Source organism: Zootermopsis nevadensis, unplaced genomic scaffold (genome assembly GCF_977971745.1).
Source record: "Zootermopsis nevadensis isolate Lab colony 2312 unplaced genomic scaffold, Znev_1.0 Znev_ptg000006l, whole genome shotgun sequence".
NCBI lineage: Eukaryota > Metazoa > Arthropoda > Insecta > Blattodea > Termopsidae > Zootermopsis > Zootermopsis nevadensis.
The window spans coordinates 6,179,471-6,192,009 of NW_028259138.1; the positions used below are offsets into that span (position 1 = coordinate 6,179,471).

The 12,539-nt window shown below is 35.0% G+C and overlaps 1 protein-coding gene across 4 annotated transcripts in view; it reads left to right on the top strand.

The window, feature by feature from the left end:
• LOC110827964 (uncharacterized) overlaps positions 1-12,539 on the top strand; it is a 55,795-nt gene that overhangs the window by 37,212 nt on the left and 6,044 nt on the right. For 3 of the 4 annotated variants that reach the window (XM_087343610.1, XM_022060172.2, XM_087343608.1), the window contains exons 18-26: positions 460-660; positions 1,296-1,584; positions 2,647-2,816; positions 4,603-4,999; positions 5,952-6,826; positions 7,522-7,811; positions 8,766-9,082; positions 11,177-11,434; positions 12,275-12,355. In XM_087343610.1, coding sequence (XP_087199736.1) covers positions 460-660; positions 1,296-1,584; positions 2,647-2,816; positions 4,603-4,999; positions 5,952-6,826; positions 7,522-7,811; positions 8,766-9,082; positions 11,177-11,434; positions 12,275-12,355 — 2,878 coding nt within the window. Of the gene's footprint in view, positions 1-459; positions 661-1,295; positions 1,585-2,646; positions 2,817-4,602; positions 5,000-5,951; positions 6,827-7,521; positions 7,812-8,765; positions 9,083-10,062; positions 11,131-11,176; positions 11,435-12,274; positions 12,356-12,539 lie in introns of those variants that run through there. The other variant, XM_087343611.1, reaches the window with a different exon arrangement.

Genomic DNA, 12,539 nt, shown 5'->3' on the forward strand with positions numbered 1-12,539 from the left:
AATCTTCAGTTGATAATATATGTGGAAACTCTCCACAGCTACAGAACATAACTTGAAATTAATTATTTGTTCATTCAAAAACACATGTAGCACACATGAAGGAGAAAAATGCACACAACATTTTAGTTAGGAAACCTGTGGGATACACACCACTTGGAAGACCAAGGTATAAATGGAAAATAATATTGGCATGGCCCTTATGGAAGTCAGAGGTGAATTGGATTCATCTGGCTCAGGTTATATTCCAGTGGCAGGTTCTTGTGAACATTGGAATTAGCCTCTAGGATCCATGTAATGTGCAGAATTTCTTGAACATCTGATCAACTATTAGCTTTTCAAGAAGAACTATCCTGCATGTAATTGGTAATGATCTGTGACGTCCTATTCTTGAAAAAGCTGTCCTGATTAAACTTTATGGCCTGTTGCAAACTTATGGTTGCTTTTTCAAAACTGTTCTAGGTGTTGAATGTCCATCTTGTTGGAAAACAAGGTAAACCAATTTCTGCAGGTTACATAACTACAACAGGAAAGGTTCAACTTGATCTCACAAAGATGAAGTCATATGTGATGGATAACAGAACAGAAATATCTCTGCAAGAGTTACATTCTGGGAGTCAAGGCACATATGGCTTAGATAGTGAAATGCCTCATGTTGTAAAGGTAAGTTAGTTAACCTATATTGACAGTTGGTTGCTGCGGTATCTTAAGAAACAAGTAATTTTAACAAAGTACATAATGTCTGTACTCAGATTTTTAGAAGTTTTTGTAGAAATTTTTTATGCATCTCTTAGTCTATATGAAGAACATATATGCAGTGTGTTTCAGGACAAAGTGTTTAGGAGAATAGGAAGGTATAAGAAAGAAGAAGTTGTAATTCTCAAATAATGATAAATTTCCTAAGTTCTGCTTTTTGTCTCATATATTAAGGTGCTTAATACAAGAAGGATGGAATGGACCAGAATGCATGGGGAAAATGATAAATAAATATAAAATGTTAAATAATCCCTCAAGAGAAGATATTTGGGAAAGCTGGGCATATACAGGAGTATGATATCAAAATAAAGGTTATAGAAATAGGATGTGAGAGTATATACTAGGTTTAATTGGCTCAGGACATGATTCACCATTGGACTTTTATTGTAAACATGGTCACAAATCTATGAGTTCTATAACAGCAAGAAATTTCATTAATAGTTGATTAACTAATCAGCTTTTGAAGAAAGATCTTAAACCATGGAGCTGCATATGTTTCTGTATCAATTATTTATGGATTCTATGTCATTTATTTGGAACAGATTGGCACTACGGGAATTAAGAAATGGGCATTATCACTTCTTGGAGTTGCTTCTGTACATCAGCAGGGGGTTGGACACTTTAGTTGTGGTAAACTTCATCCAACAGCCATGCTATACATAGCTGCCTTACACTATGCCCTCAGTATGGTCAACTATAACGCGTCCATGTTTCCAGGGATTGAACTGGGACTTATCCTCTTTGATAGCTGTTCAAGACCTACCCATGCTTATAATTCCATCCATAACTTTTTATCATTCCCCAGGCAATCTCTCAATGCAATTACTGTAGGTAAGTATATGTAATAAATTAAAGCATTGTTGTTTAGATCAGGGATCCTTGACCTTTTAAGACCTAAATATTTAATTTAGGCAGCATCTATGTTCTCATTATATAGGGTTATATTATATTACACAAATGCATGTGAGTGGCATGAAACACATTAATGGGCCACACGTGGCTTCCAGGCTGAGAACCATTGATTTAGATTGTTGCCTTCTGGGTTCTGAGTTGTATGGCAATGTATCAAAGGAAAATTAAGTAAGACTGATCAGAATGTTGAAGATGGAGACAGCATGATCTTCCAAAATGTTGGTACACAACCAAAAGACCACAGTCTAAACAAAACTACTGTAAAAAGCTCATGTACTGTATTGTAATAGTTGAATATATAAAGGGTGCTGTTAAGCGATTACACTGTGAAAGTATTCATCAGATTTTTATTATAATTACATTAATATAATTTGTTAAATATAAAAAAGTGTCATGAGAGAGAACAATAGATGAGCTTACTTGCATCACCTCACTGATAAAGTTCAGTGTTGTGAACTATATATTACACAAGTCATTAATTTCTAAAAAAGAGTTCACAGAAATGTATTTGTTTTGCTGTGTGGGGATGATAAAACCAGAGATCTGTTAATTTTATTAACAAAACTTCTAAGTAGAGTTTTTATGCTTCCACTAAATTATTTACATTATTTGTAGTTATCTGGTGAAACTATGTGTAATCCCAAAGTAATTCAGTCAGGATCGTTGGCAGCTCAGCTGAGATTCAAATTAGGTGCTGCTTGAATACCTGCAGTGTTACTACCACACCATCTATTCAGTCTAGCTCTAGGTAACTAAAATGTACTGTTACAAAGATTTATTACATGAACATTTGGTGTTATTAAAGTTTTGTTTGGTAAAAGCCATTGTTCAAAAGATCTGTAGTGCAATTGACTCTCATTTTATCACATTACTGTATAATCTAATGTAGAATTGCCTCTCTTGCTTCTAAGTAACTTTTCATACTACTGTGACTCAAGATTTTACTACAGAGTGTGTAGTAATAAGTTATGCCATTCACAGGTGTGGAAATGCTGCCAAGACCGACAGACATTGTAGCTGCTGTTATATTAGACTCAGCAGTTGCAGAAGTAGTCACACCATTACTGCATGCACAAAACATTACTCCATTAGTAGTACCTGTTGAAAGATTTGCAACTCAAAGAACACAGTTGTCTTCTGAATCAAGTAAGGTAAGCTGTACCTTCAAAACTCTCACATAAAAGTAAGCTAAACAAGCCCTTCTTATTATCTTAAAACTTTGCATACCGTGTAGTGTATTAGAATATAAAATAAGCAAACAAACTATTAACACTATAAAAAAGACACTAGTGACATACGCGTTTCAACCTCAAGAGATCATCATCAGTGGCATCAGTGAAATTAATTCATTTAATCAAAATGGTTTAAAATTGGTTTAGAAAACAAATAATGAAGTAGAGTATTTTACAAAAGCATAACAAGCAACACTACACTAGATGTTTGTTTCACAGGAGTTGAACTATGCACTTAGCTATTGATCCGATGGTCCAGTGGCCTTGCTGGTCTGCGGCGAGCCGTGGTTGTGTGTGTGTGTGTGAGTAACACCCTCGCTTCGTTGGAGTTCACAGGTACAGACGACGCAACCACGGCTCGCCACAGACCAGCTACGGCCACCGGACAATTGGATCAATAGCTAAGTGCATAGTTCAACTCCTGTGAAACAAACATCTAGTGTAGTGTTGCTTGTTATGCTTTTGTAAAATACTCTACTTCATTATTTGTTTTCTAAACCAATTTTAAACCATTTTGATTAAATGAATTAATTTCCCTGTTGCCACTGATGATGACCTCTTGAGGAACGCATTTGGCACTAATGTCTTTTTATAGTTGTTTGTTTGCTTATTTTATGTTCCTTCTTATTATACATCAACTTTTCCAACAAGTTGGGTCAGACTTTTTATTTCTTCCCTATTTTACCATAAGTGTTCCTCTTGTATCTATATATATATATCTTCCCTCACTTGTTACATCCAGCTAGTCATAGGTCTCCTTAGCAGACATTTATTAAGAATCATGATTTTCAAAACTTTCAAAGTTATCTGATTGTCACCCCTAAAAACTACATATTCATAACACTCTATTCTTATTTTCACTAACTTTTCTTCTATTTTCTGCTTTCATATCTTGCTCAGCTTCCAGTTTTGGGTAGCATGTCTTCTTATATGTTTCTAAGTATTCTGTTCAACTTTCTTAAAGTTGTCTTACATTTGTCCTAGTTCATATTCTATTACATTCTCCATGTATTAAAATAGGCAAGTTACATGGTTTATGTAATGTACTTAATATTTTTCTAAAAATTTGCCATTCAGTTATAAGCGATAATTCTGTCATGCTCTGTGTGATGTATTAGCGGAACCTGTACAGACATTAAAGGGAATAAATCACTGTGAATAAAAGGCAAGATTTATCCTTTCACTGTTTTAGATGAAACGTTTTGTCTTCACAGAAATTCATGTTGTGAGTTACTGACAGAACTCTTTAATTATTATTATTTGTTTTGAAAAAATCTAGATAAAAATTAATGGAATAAATTAATTCCTGACATAAGTATTGAATCTGTGAAATGTAAATGGTCCCTTTGGCTGTGTATTGTGCTCTCAAAGCATTATAAACTTCGGCACTCTCTGGAGACAAGTTTCATGCTGCAGCTCATTTTACCACTGGATAAAGCATTCTGGAACCCACTGGATGAGTCCGACATCCTCTCTCTCAGGTTCAGATATTCTTCTCAGTACTGTATCCTCACATCCTGACTCAAAACCGGTGTATTGTACCTAAAATCGGTACTGGTCATGAAATATAGATTGCACTAAAAACTACAACTTACGTTTGTGCCTTGATGAAATTGTTAGGTGTGAAGACAACTTCACCATTTTACTTCGCACCACTGGTCTGTAACATGTCTATACCATATATTTATTAATGTTACTGTTTCAGGAATCATTTCTTTTGAGAGAAAACCTAATTGAAGCAATGATATCTGTTTCACGGGCCACTCATTCACATTCCATAGTTGTAATACATGGAACAGCAGATTGGGCTGAACTGTTGAATCAGCAGTTGCAGACTTACTCACAGCAACACACTGATTTATTCTGCCTTGCTGGTGTCTATGCTTTACACAGCAAGAACACTAAAGAGCTAATAGGAGCCATCAGTTCAAGTAACCTAATGGCTACAGATGACATTACCAGAACTTTAAAACCTGGTACCATGGCGGTCCTTCTTCTTGAAGACCCTGAAGAAATTAGAGCATTTTTGGAAATTTGTCAACATATCAATGGACTGGTATTTCTAACAGTTCTTCGTCCTTGGAGTATAAATCCATATTCAGGTAAGAAAAACATGTAAAACTTTAATTAATGTTTTATTCATTTTTCTGAAAAAAACAATATTTCGTGTCTATCTAACAAATTATATGCAACTTCACTAGTTGTTATCCCATCTCCTTTTATTTCAAAACAAAATAATCTGTATTTATAAAGCAAAATGTTGTGATATGTCAAGTTGAAGTTCATCTAACATGAAATGCTGGTAAGAACTTACAATGTCCTCTTCTTTCCATCTGATACTATATATGTTCAGGGTAACAAGGTCTATAAATTCATAAGATAGTTTAGTGGTTTATTTTTTTAGTAATAACATAGATTGAGGTTGTCTGAGACAGGGTGCTGAAGAGAATATTTGGACTCAAGAGGGGTGAAGTGATAGGAGGTTGTAGGAACTGCAAAATGAGAAGAATTATAATTTGTATTCTTCACCAGTTATTGTTAGGATGATCAAACATAAGAGGATGACGTGTGTGGACCTTGTATAACACAAACAGGGATTATGGGTATACAGAATTTTAATCATAAACTAAAGAGAGGAGACTGCTTGGGAAACCTAGGAATGGATGAAAGTGTACAATATTAAAATAGGTCCAAAAGAAATAGCATGTGAAGATGCAGACTGGATTAGCTAGCTCAAAATAGGGTTCAGTGGTAGGATTTTGTGAAACAGTAATGAATCTTTAGGTTCCCTAAAAGGGGGAGCAGTAATTTTCTTGGCCAGTTATGTGACTGTAAGCTTTTCAGGAAGGATTCTACTATATGGTGTTAGTTCTATAATAAATCTAAACACTTTTCCTGTATATATTTCCTACATGATCACAATTTATTGTGTAATAATATCAGAATCATAACAACTTTGCTAGTTGTATATCTTGAATGTATAATGCTTTTGTCACATGTTTGATATTAGACAATTTTGGTAGTACATTTACTTTGACTTTGTAAATATTGTAGGTCCTACCGTATTCACCTTACATCAGGTTCCTGATGTTGAAGAACCCATTTTTGGAGACACAGCGAAATTTCAAGAATGGTTTACTTCCAATGTTCTTTCATCCAGAGACATAAAATCAGTACCTTTTCCAGCCACATGGTTCCATGAATTTCAAACATTCTACGGACAAGACAATACAAGTCACAGAATACAGAAGTTATTCACTACAACAGACTTTACATCAGGTATTCAGGAAACTATTAACTCAATATGGACCATTACAAGACAATTACACCAGTTCTTCAGTCATCACTGTGCAAGTCATTCTGAAATGAATACTTCTTCTGAGTGCTTCAATTTAAGCAAAACAAATATTTCAAAAATCAGGAGCTTCCTGCAAGAGGAACTACTTCACCTCTCCCCCAGGATGAAGAAATATCGTTCTAACACTTTTAGCATATGGGTGAGATCAGAGCGCATTGCAACTTGGGAGAAAGGAATTGGACTGACGATCTCAAATTCTGTGTATTTTCAGAATTATCAGTCTTATTGTAGCGGGATTAACTGCACAGTTTGTGATCAGAATGGTGGATATTTCTCCAGAAATCGCCAGACAGTCCAGTATCCCTGGGCATCAGCCCTAGGTGTACTGTCTCTATTTGGAGCATTCCTGACTGTACTGACAACATTATATTTTTTGGCTGCAGCAGCTTTACCAAACAGCAACATGTGTGGGGGAACTTCTGTGCTTGGTTATCTCATTCTGTTGGGTTTGCTTCTCTTATTCACTGCAAACTTGAGCTTTGTGTTGACACCAACAGAAGCTACATGTGGTGCACGCAGATTTCTACTAGGACTTGCTTACACTGTGATCTTTGCTGGAATGTTACTTAAGGTAAAATACAATTATCAAATAACGTTATTTAATTATGTGTTATTTCAGATCATGAAACAAAAATGAATGAACCATCATTAAAACCAAGATGTTTATATTTTGTAAGAAAGTAGTATTTGTTTAGATTTAACTAGGCGATATTTGAGGTTCTCATAGCATTAAATATAAAGATGCTGTTTTCTGGGATGTTTCACCATTTAGTCTGGTAGATGTTGACTGACATTTCAGAGGACCTTACTGTCTCCATCATCAAGGTGATGACTAGTGATGGAGGCAATAAGCTTCACTGAAACATTGATCATTACATATCTACCAGACTGCACAGTGCATTATCTCAGACAACAGCCATCTTCATAGATTGAACTTTTTTTATAAAACCTGTACTATTGCACAGTTCTAGTTATACTACCATCTAGTACTTTTAGGATAGTGAAATGTAGTCAGCTATGATGAAATGGACATGTGAAGTTCAAAAGAATTTTTGGTGGGGAAATTTTCTGGAAATCATCCACATGGAAGGCCAAAAAATGAGAGAATAACGGTAAGATAGGTCTTCATTTGTGAGGATGAGAGGTTGATTAAAATGCCTCAGAATCATATTGAACTGATTTTTACATTGTTGAACCTTCAGTTCTGCTACCATAGTTAATTTAAGGACTGGGAAGATACTGACAAATTGCAATGTTATCTTGCAGGCTTTTACTACATGGTGGATCAACAGCAGTGCAGAACCTTTAATGAATATGTTGACTCACTCAGCTGGACTGCTCACATTGGCCTTAGCTCTGATAATGATGCAGGTGCTGCTGGCAGGGGGTTGGCTGATTTTGCTTCCTCCCCAAACCTACATGCTTGTTTCTAAGGATGTACCACTCTGGCGTTGCTACCCAAATGGGCATTTTGAGTCACATCTGCTTCTGTCAATGGTTTATGTAATATTACTTGTTACTGCAACAGCTACTGTGGCACTTCTATGTTGTTCAAGGTAAGAATCATAATTGCATGCATTAAATTCAAAATGTCATTCCATTTCCCATACTATTGTGTGGTGTCATAATCCAGTTTCTTCAAGCTATTTAGATCAGCTGTGTTTTGCTACATTAGCAAGGGAAGAGCTCTTTTAATTGTACCATGTTCCACAATGTTAGGAGGGGCAAAGAATTTAAAGTGACAGTGGGTATTTAATTTTATTATGTTTTGCTTTGCAGAAAAGTGTTAAACTGGCCCCTTTTTAAGTACTGCAGTGTATATGTTCAGTATCTTTAACTTTGTTTTGTTATGCAGTCCCTCACAACCTATTACAGTCTTTTGAGTTGGTCTTCTTCCCAGTTCTTGGCATTAAATTATATTGCTACTGCAATGTATGCTGTACAGTAACCAAGTATGTGATAGTTGGTGCTTTGTAATAATGTTGTACTGTAGTACAGTGATGATCAGAAATGAAGGTATGCAATAAGGCATAGGATGAAGTAAAAAATCAAGAAAGGAAGGTCACCAGTTTGAATACCTGCTGTAGTACAAAATAAAGATGATGTTTTCAAGTAAGAATGTATAACAGTTGTTGTACAGGACTATGTAAGACAAAGAAAAAATTGAATATATTAAACATTCACACTGTATAGTAACTGTCTTGTCTAATAGTATCTCTTATATTTGTAGTTTGAAACACCAATTAGACGGTTAATATGACATATGGCAAGCAAATGTTAAACACAAGTGATTCTTTTTATGCATACAGCTTATTTGATATTAAACTGGTACACTGCTAATTCACTTTAAATATAGCCACAGATGCTCCTCATAATACTGAAATTGAACCACGAATATGTGAAACTACAGATACTGAAAGCGTGTATAATGAGAGTCACCTGTAAAGATTTAGTACCTATTAACTGTATTACTACATGATCCTGTTGTCTCACGTTGTGTTTTTATCTAGCTCTAAACTTGATGTGGATGATGAAAATTATGTGTGTTATGAAGCACGCTGCATCCTCTTGGCATCAATTCTAGTAGCTGCAGTGTTTACATTTTGGGGAATTGTAACAGTGGCAATGATCACACCAAGGCATGCTGACATGGTATCAGCAACTGCACATCTGCTGGCTGCAAAAATCCTCTTGCTGTGTTTGTATGCACCAAAAGTATACTTGTACAATCACCTGCGGTCAGGAAAATCCTCACCTCAAACATCTTTGCAACATTTCTATGAAACCACAAAACATTTCAGACCACAAACACTAAAAACTTTACCAGGTAAGATGATTAATTAACTAATTACATATGAAAGGTTACCTTTCAAACTTGTACTGAAATATTATAAATAATGTCTTATTTAAATGGCAACAGTTCCATTTAATATGGAAATAATTGTTTTTGTAGGGAGATATAAAATATATCTAGGAATTTTTAATTAATATGAAAATAAAATTCAAAAAGTACTGTATGTCTCAAATCACTAAATATGTGACAACAATAAATTCTTTATATGTAAGACTTGAGGTTCTCACAGCGGTGAATATGAAGATTTCTGTCTTCTGGGTTATTGCGCTGTGTAGTCTGGTCGATGTTAACCAACGTTTCAGAGGTCATACTGCCTCCGTCATCAGGGCGATGAATACTGATGACGGAGGCAGTATGACCTCTGAAACGTTGGTTAACATCGACCAGACTACACAGCGCAATAACCCAGAAGACAGAAATCTTCAAATTCTTTATAGTTGGAAGACAGACTGAATATGAGTAGACTAGCTTACGGGTAATCAGAGATTATGAAAGAATGTCCTTCATTTGTTGGAAAGTTTGATAGATCAGTGTGGCTTAACTCTTTCACTGATACATTTTTTAAGAAGTGGCAAAATCCTCCTAGAAAGATTTCAAGATTGTATAAAAATCTGCTTCATGTTGTCAGGGGTATTTTTATGTTCTTTGTGAGATGGTAAGGTCATGTCTGTCTGTTTATCCATCCATCAGCATATTTCATCTGTGAAACAAATCAGTGGATTTCAATGAAAATTATTATAATGTCTGCTCTAAAGTTTATAAGGCAAATCTAATTTTGGTTCATATCAGTTCAATATTTTATATGAAGTTTAAATCATACTTTATGAATGTTTTAGAAATATTTCATCAACTAAAACATGCATGATATATTATGTAGATCTCATTAAGGTCTACAATATTTCTTGTCCTTCAGTTCCTGTAGTTGGCGTTCAATGTACAACTTTGGCTTTCAGAGAGGAGCTGTGTCAAATGCTGAAAGTTATCCAACTTTTTGGCAAACATTACTATTGCCATCTTCAGCTTTAGTATGGACTGGTTGGGAATTTTTGAAAGCCTTATATAGGGCAGGAAGGAGATGGCAGTAGATGAAAGAGTTTTTGGTGGCCATGTGATTCAGGAAAGCAGGTAACAAAAGGATTTAGCAACTATGTGGATAGGATAAAACATGAGAGTTTTTCCACGCCTTCTTTTTAATGGGCCATGAGGTTTGGAGTAAAGGTGGTGGAGAACCATCTTTTTTAGGGCCAGATGGGTCAAAAAGAGGTGATAAAAAAGTTTTTTGATATGGATGGGAATAAAGGTTAACCATTGTTTATGGATGGAAGTGGTTTCTTTGATAGCTTGGGAGAAAGTATGTGAAACCAGGCTGCATCTTCTCTCATTCTCATGGCCTGCAAAGAAAAATTATTGACCTCTTCTCCTATTCAAATAGTTGCTAAATCTTCCTGTCACCTCCTTTATATGGTCACCAAAACTTCATTTGTAACCCCTTCTTCTCATCACGTCCATTAAAAAAACTTTTATTTGCCTCTTTTTCCAATGTTCATCTCCAAATGGTGAGCAGCCCACTCTTCAGATCCATCATAAGCCATTCACTGTGTACTGCCTGCCCTATGTAAGGCTTACAAAAACATCCAACCAGTGCATATTCACCCTGCAGATGCCAACTGAAATGTTTGCCAAAACATTTGATAACTTTCAACATTAGATGTGATTCATCTCCAAAAGCCAAAGTTGTACATTTACAAATCTTATACTAAAAACTGTTTGTGTGAATATTCTATGAAATGTGAGGAGAATTCATTTCTGATTTTATGCATTGTGACGTCTATAGTGTGAATACCTTAAGAACAATACATTTGTTTCTGCAATAAATGAACCTCAAGGACAACAACACAGAAAATTTTAAAGAACATGTTTTGAAAAGAAATGCACTCCATTCCACTTTTTGTATGCCTGTATGTGTTCTAGATTTAACAAAAATTACTGTATTTTTGCTGTAGTAGAAATTTCACCAAATCATGTCTGTTATTATGTTATATTAATTACCATTTTGCATTTAAACAGCATTCATCCCACCTCCTCCTATTATTAACATGGAACTACCTCAAGTGGGAGATGATAATGAGTCACTGGAGGATCCAACACAGATAGTTCCCAGTTCTCTCTACTCACTGGATATGTTTAGTCAGTCATCCAGTAGTCGGAACAATATTTATGAAGGAGATGATGAAATTGGTGAACATTGTGAAGCTGGTACCAATGAATTCATAGCACCACAGAGCACTGTCATACTAGTTGACAGGAAAGAAATAGCTAAACATGGTAAGGAAGTAAAATATTCCAAAGTTAATGAGGCATCACTAACTTCTCAGATGTTTAAGTAAGTGACATTATAAGAATATCAGTTAAGTAAGAAGTTATGGAAGGAACATCGAAATTTACTTCCCTTTTAATGCTTCCATGTATGTAGAAAACTAGCAGAAATTATAAAATAATAATTCTATAACTTCTTGATGTATTTCTGGCCATAATGTACATAAGCTCATAATTTTGTTTGCTGTCATATCTGTATTTTACTTTTGAGATTCTCATCACAGTGAAGATAACAGTGTTAATGTTTATATACATAGTTTCTTCCATATTGGCAACAAAAATAAATCTATATTTACCTGCACATTTTACATGAGAAATATACAGTGTTTGTCAAGTGTGGCCAGAGGCAAATGCAGATGAAAATTAATGTGCTCATTATGCCCAGATTGGCCTATATGACCTAAGGCATGAACTACAAATCACTTCTATTTTCATTATCTTCTCATATATTTGTTAATTCTGTAATATCACATATGCAAATCAACACATATTTACACAGAGTCACTGCTATTTGTTTAGTCACTATGACATCATCTCCAAATAGTACTCAGTATGTCTAAAAACAAATTGGCATTGTCATCTGTCATATTACCAAAACACTCATTTTTCTCTGTAAAGTAAATGCATAAAGCACTGTGGTAATGCCATTTATTTAAGTAAGCACTGATTGTTAATGTATTAATTAATTAATTAATTAATTATTTTCAGTCCCTTCCATAGAAATATTTTCACCTCAGTCTGTCATTGTAATAATAAAGCCATATTTCAACATAGTTCTGTTTATTTCAGAAAGGAGACATGCTTTTGGATCCATCTCTTCTACTACCATGGCAGAAAGGTGGTTACGATCCGGTTCTGTATCTGGAATAGGTATTATTTCAATTTATTTTATAATACTGAGTAGTCTTGGTTATCATACAGATACCACTAACATACAGTAATGAGCAGGGCTTTGGAAATATGGTTACCTACTCTCCAGAGGTGAGTTCATTTTGAAAGATGGCAAGGAGAAATTCACAGTAGCCAGTTGTATTACGTTAATGGGTCACAGAAG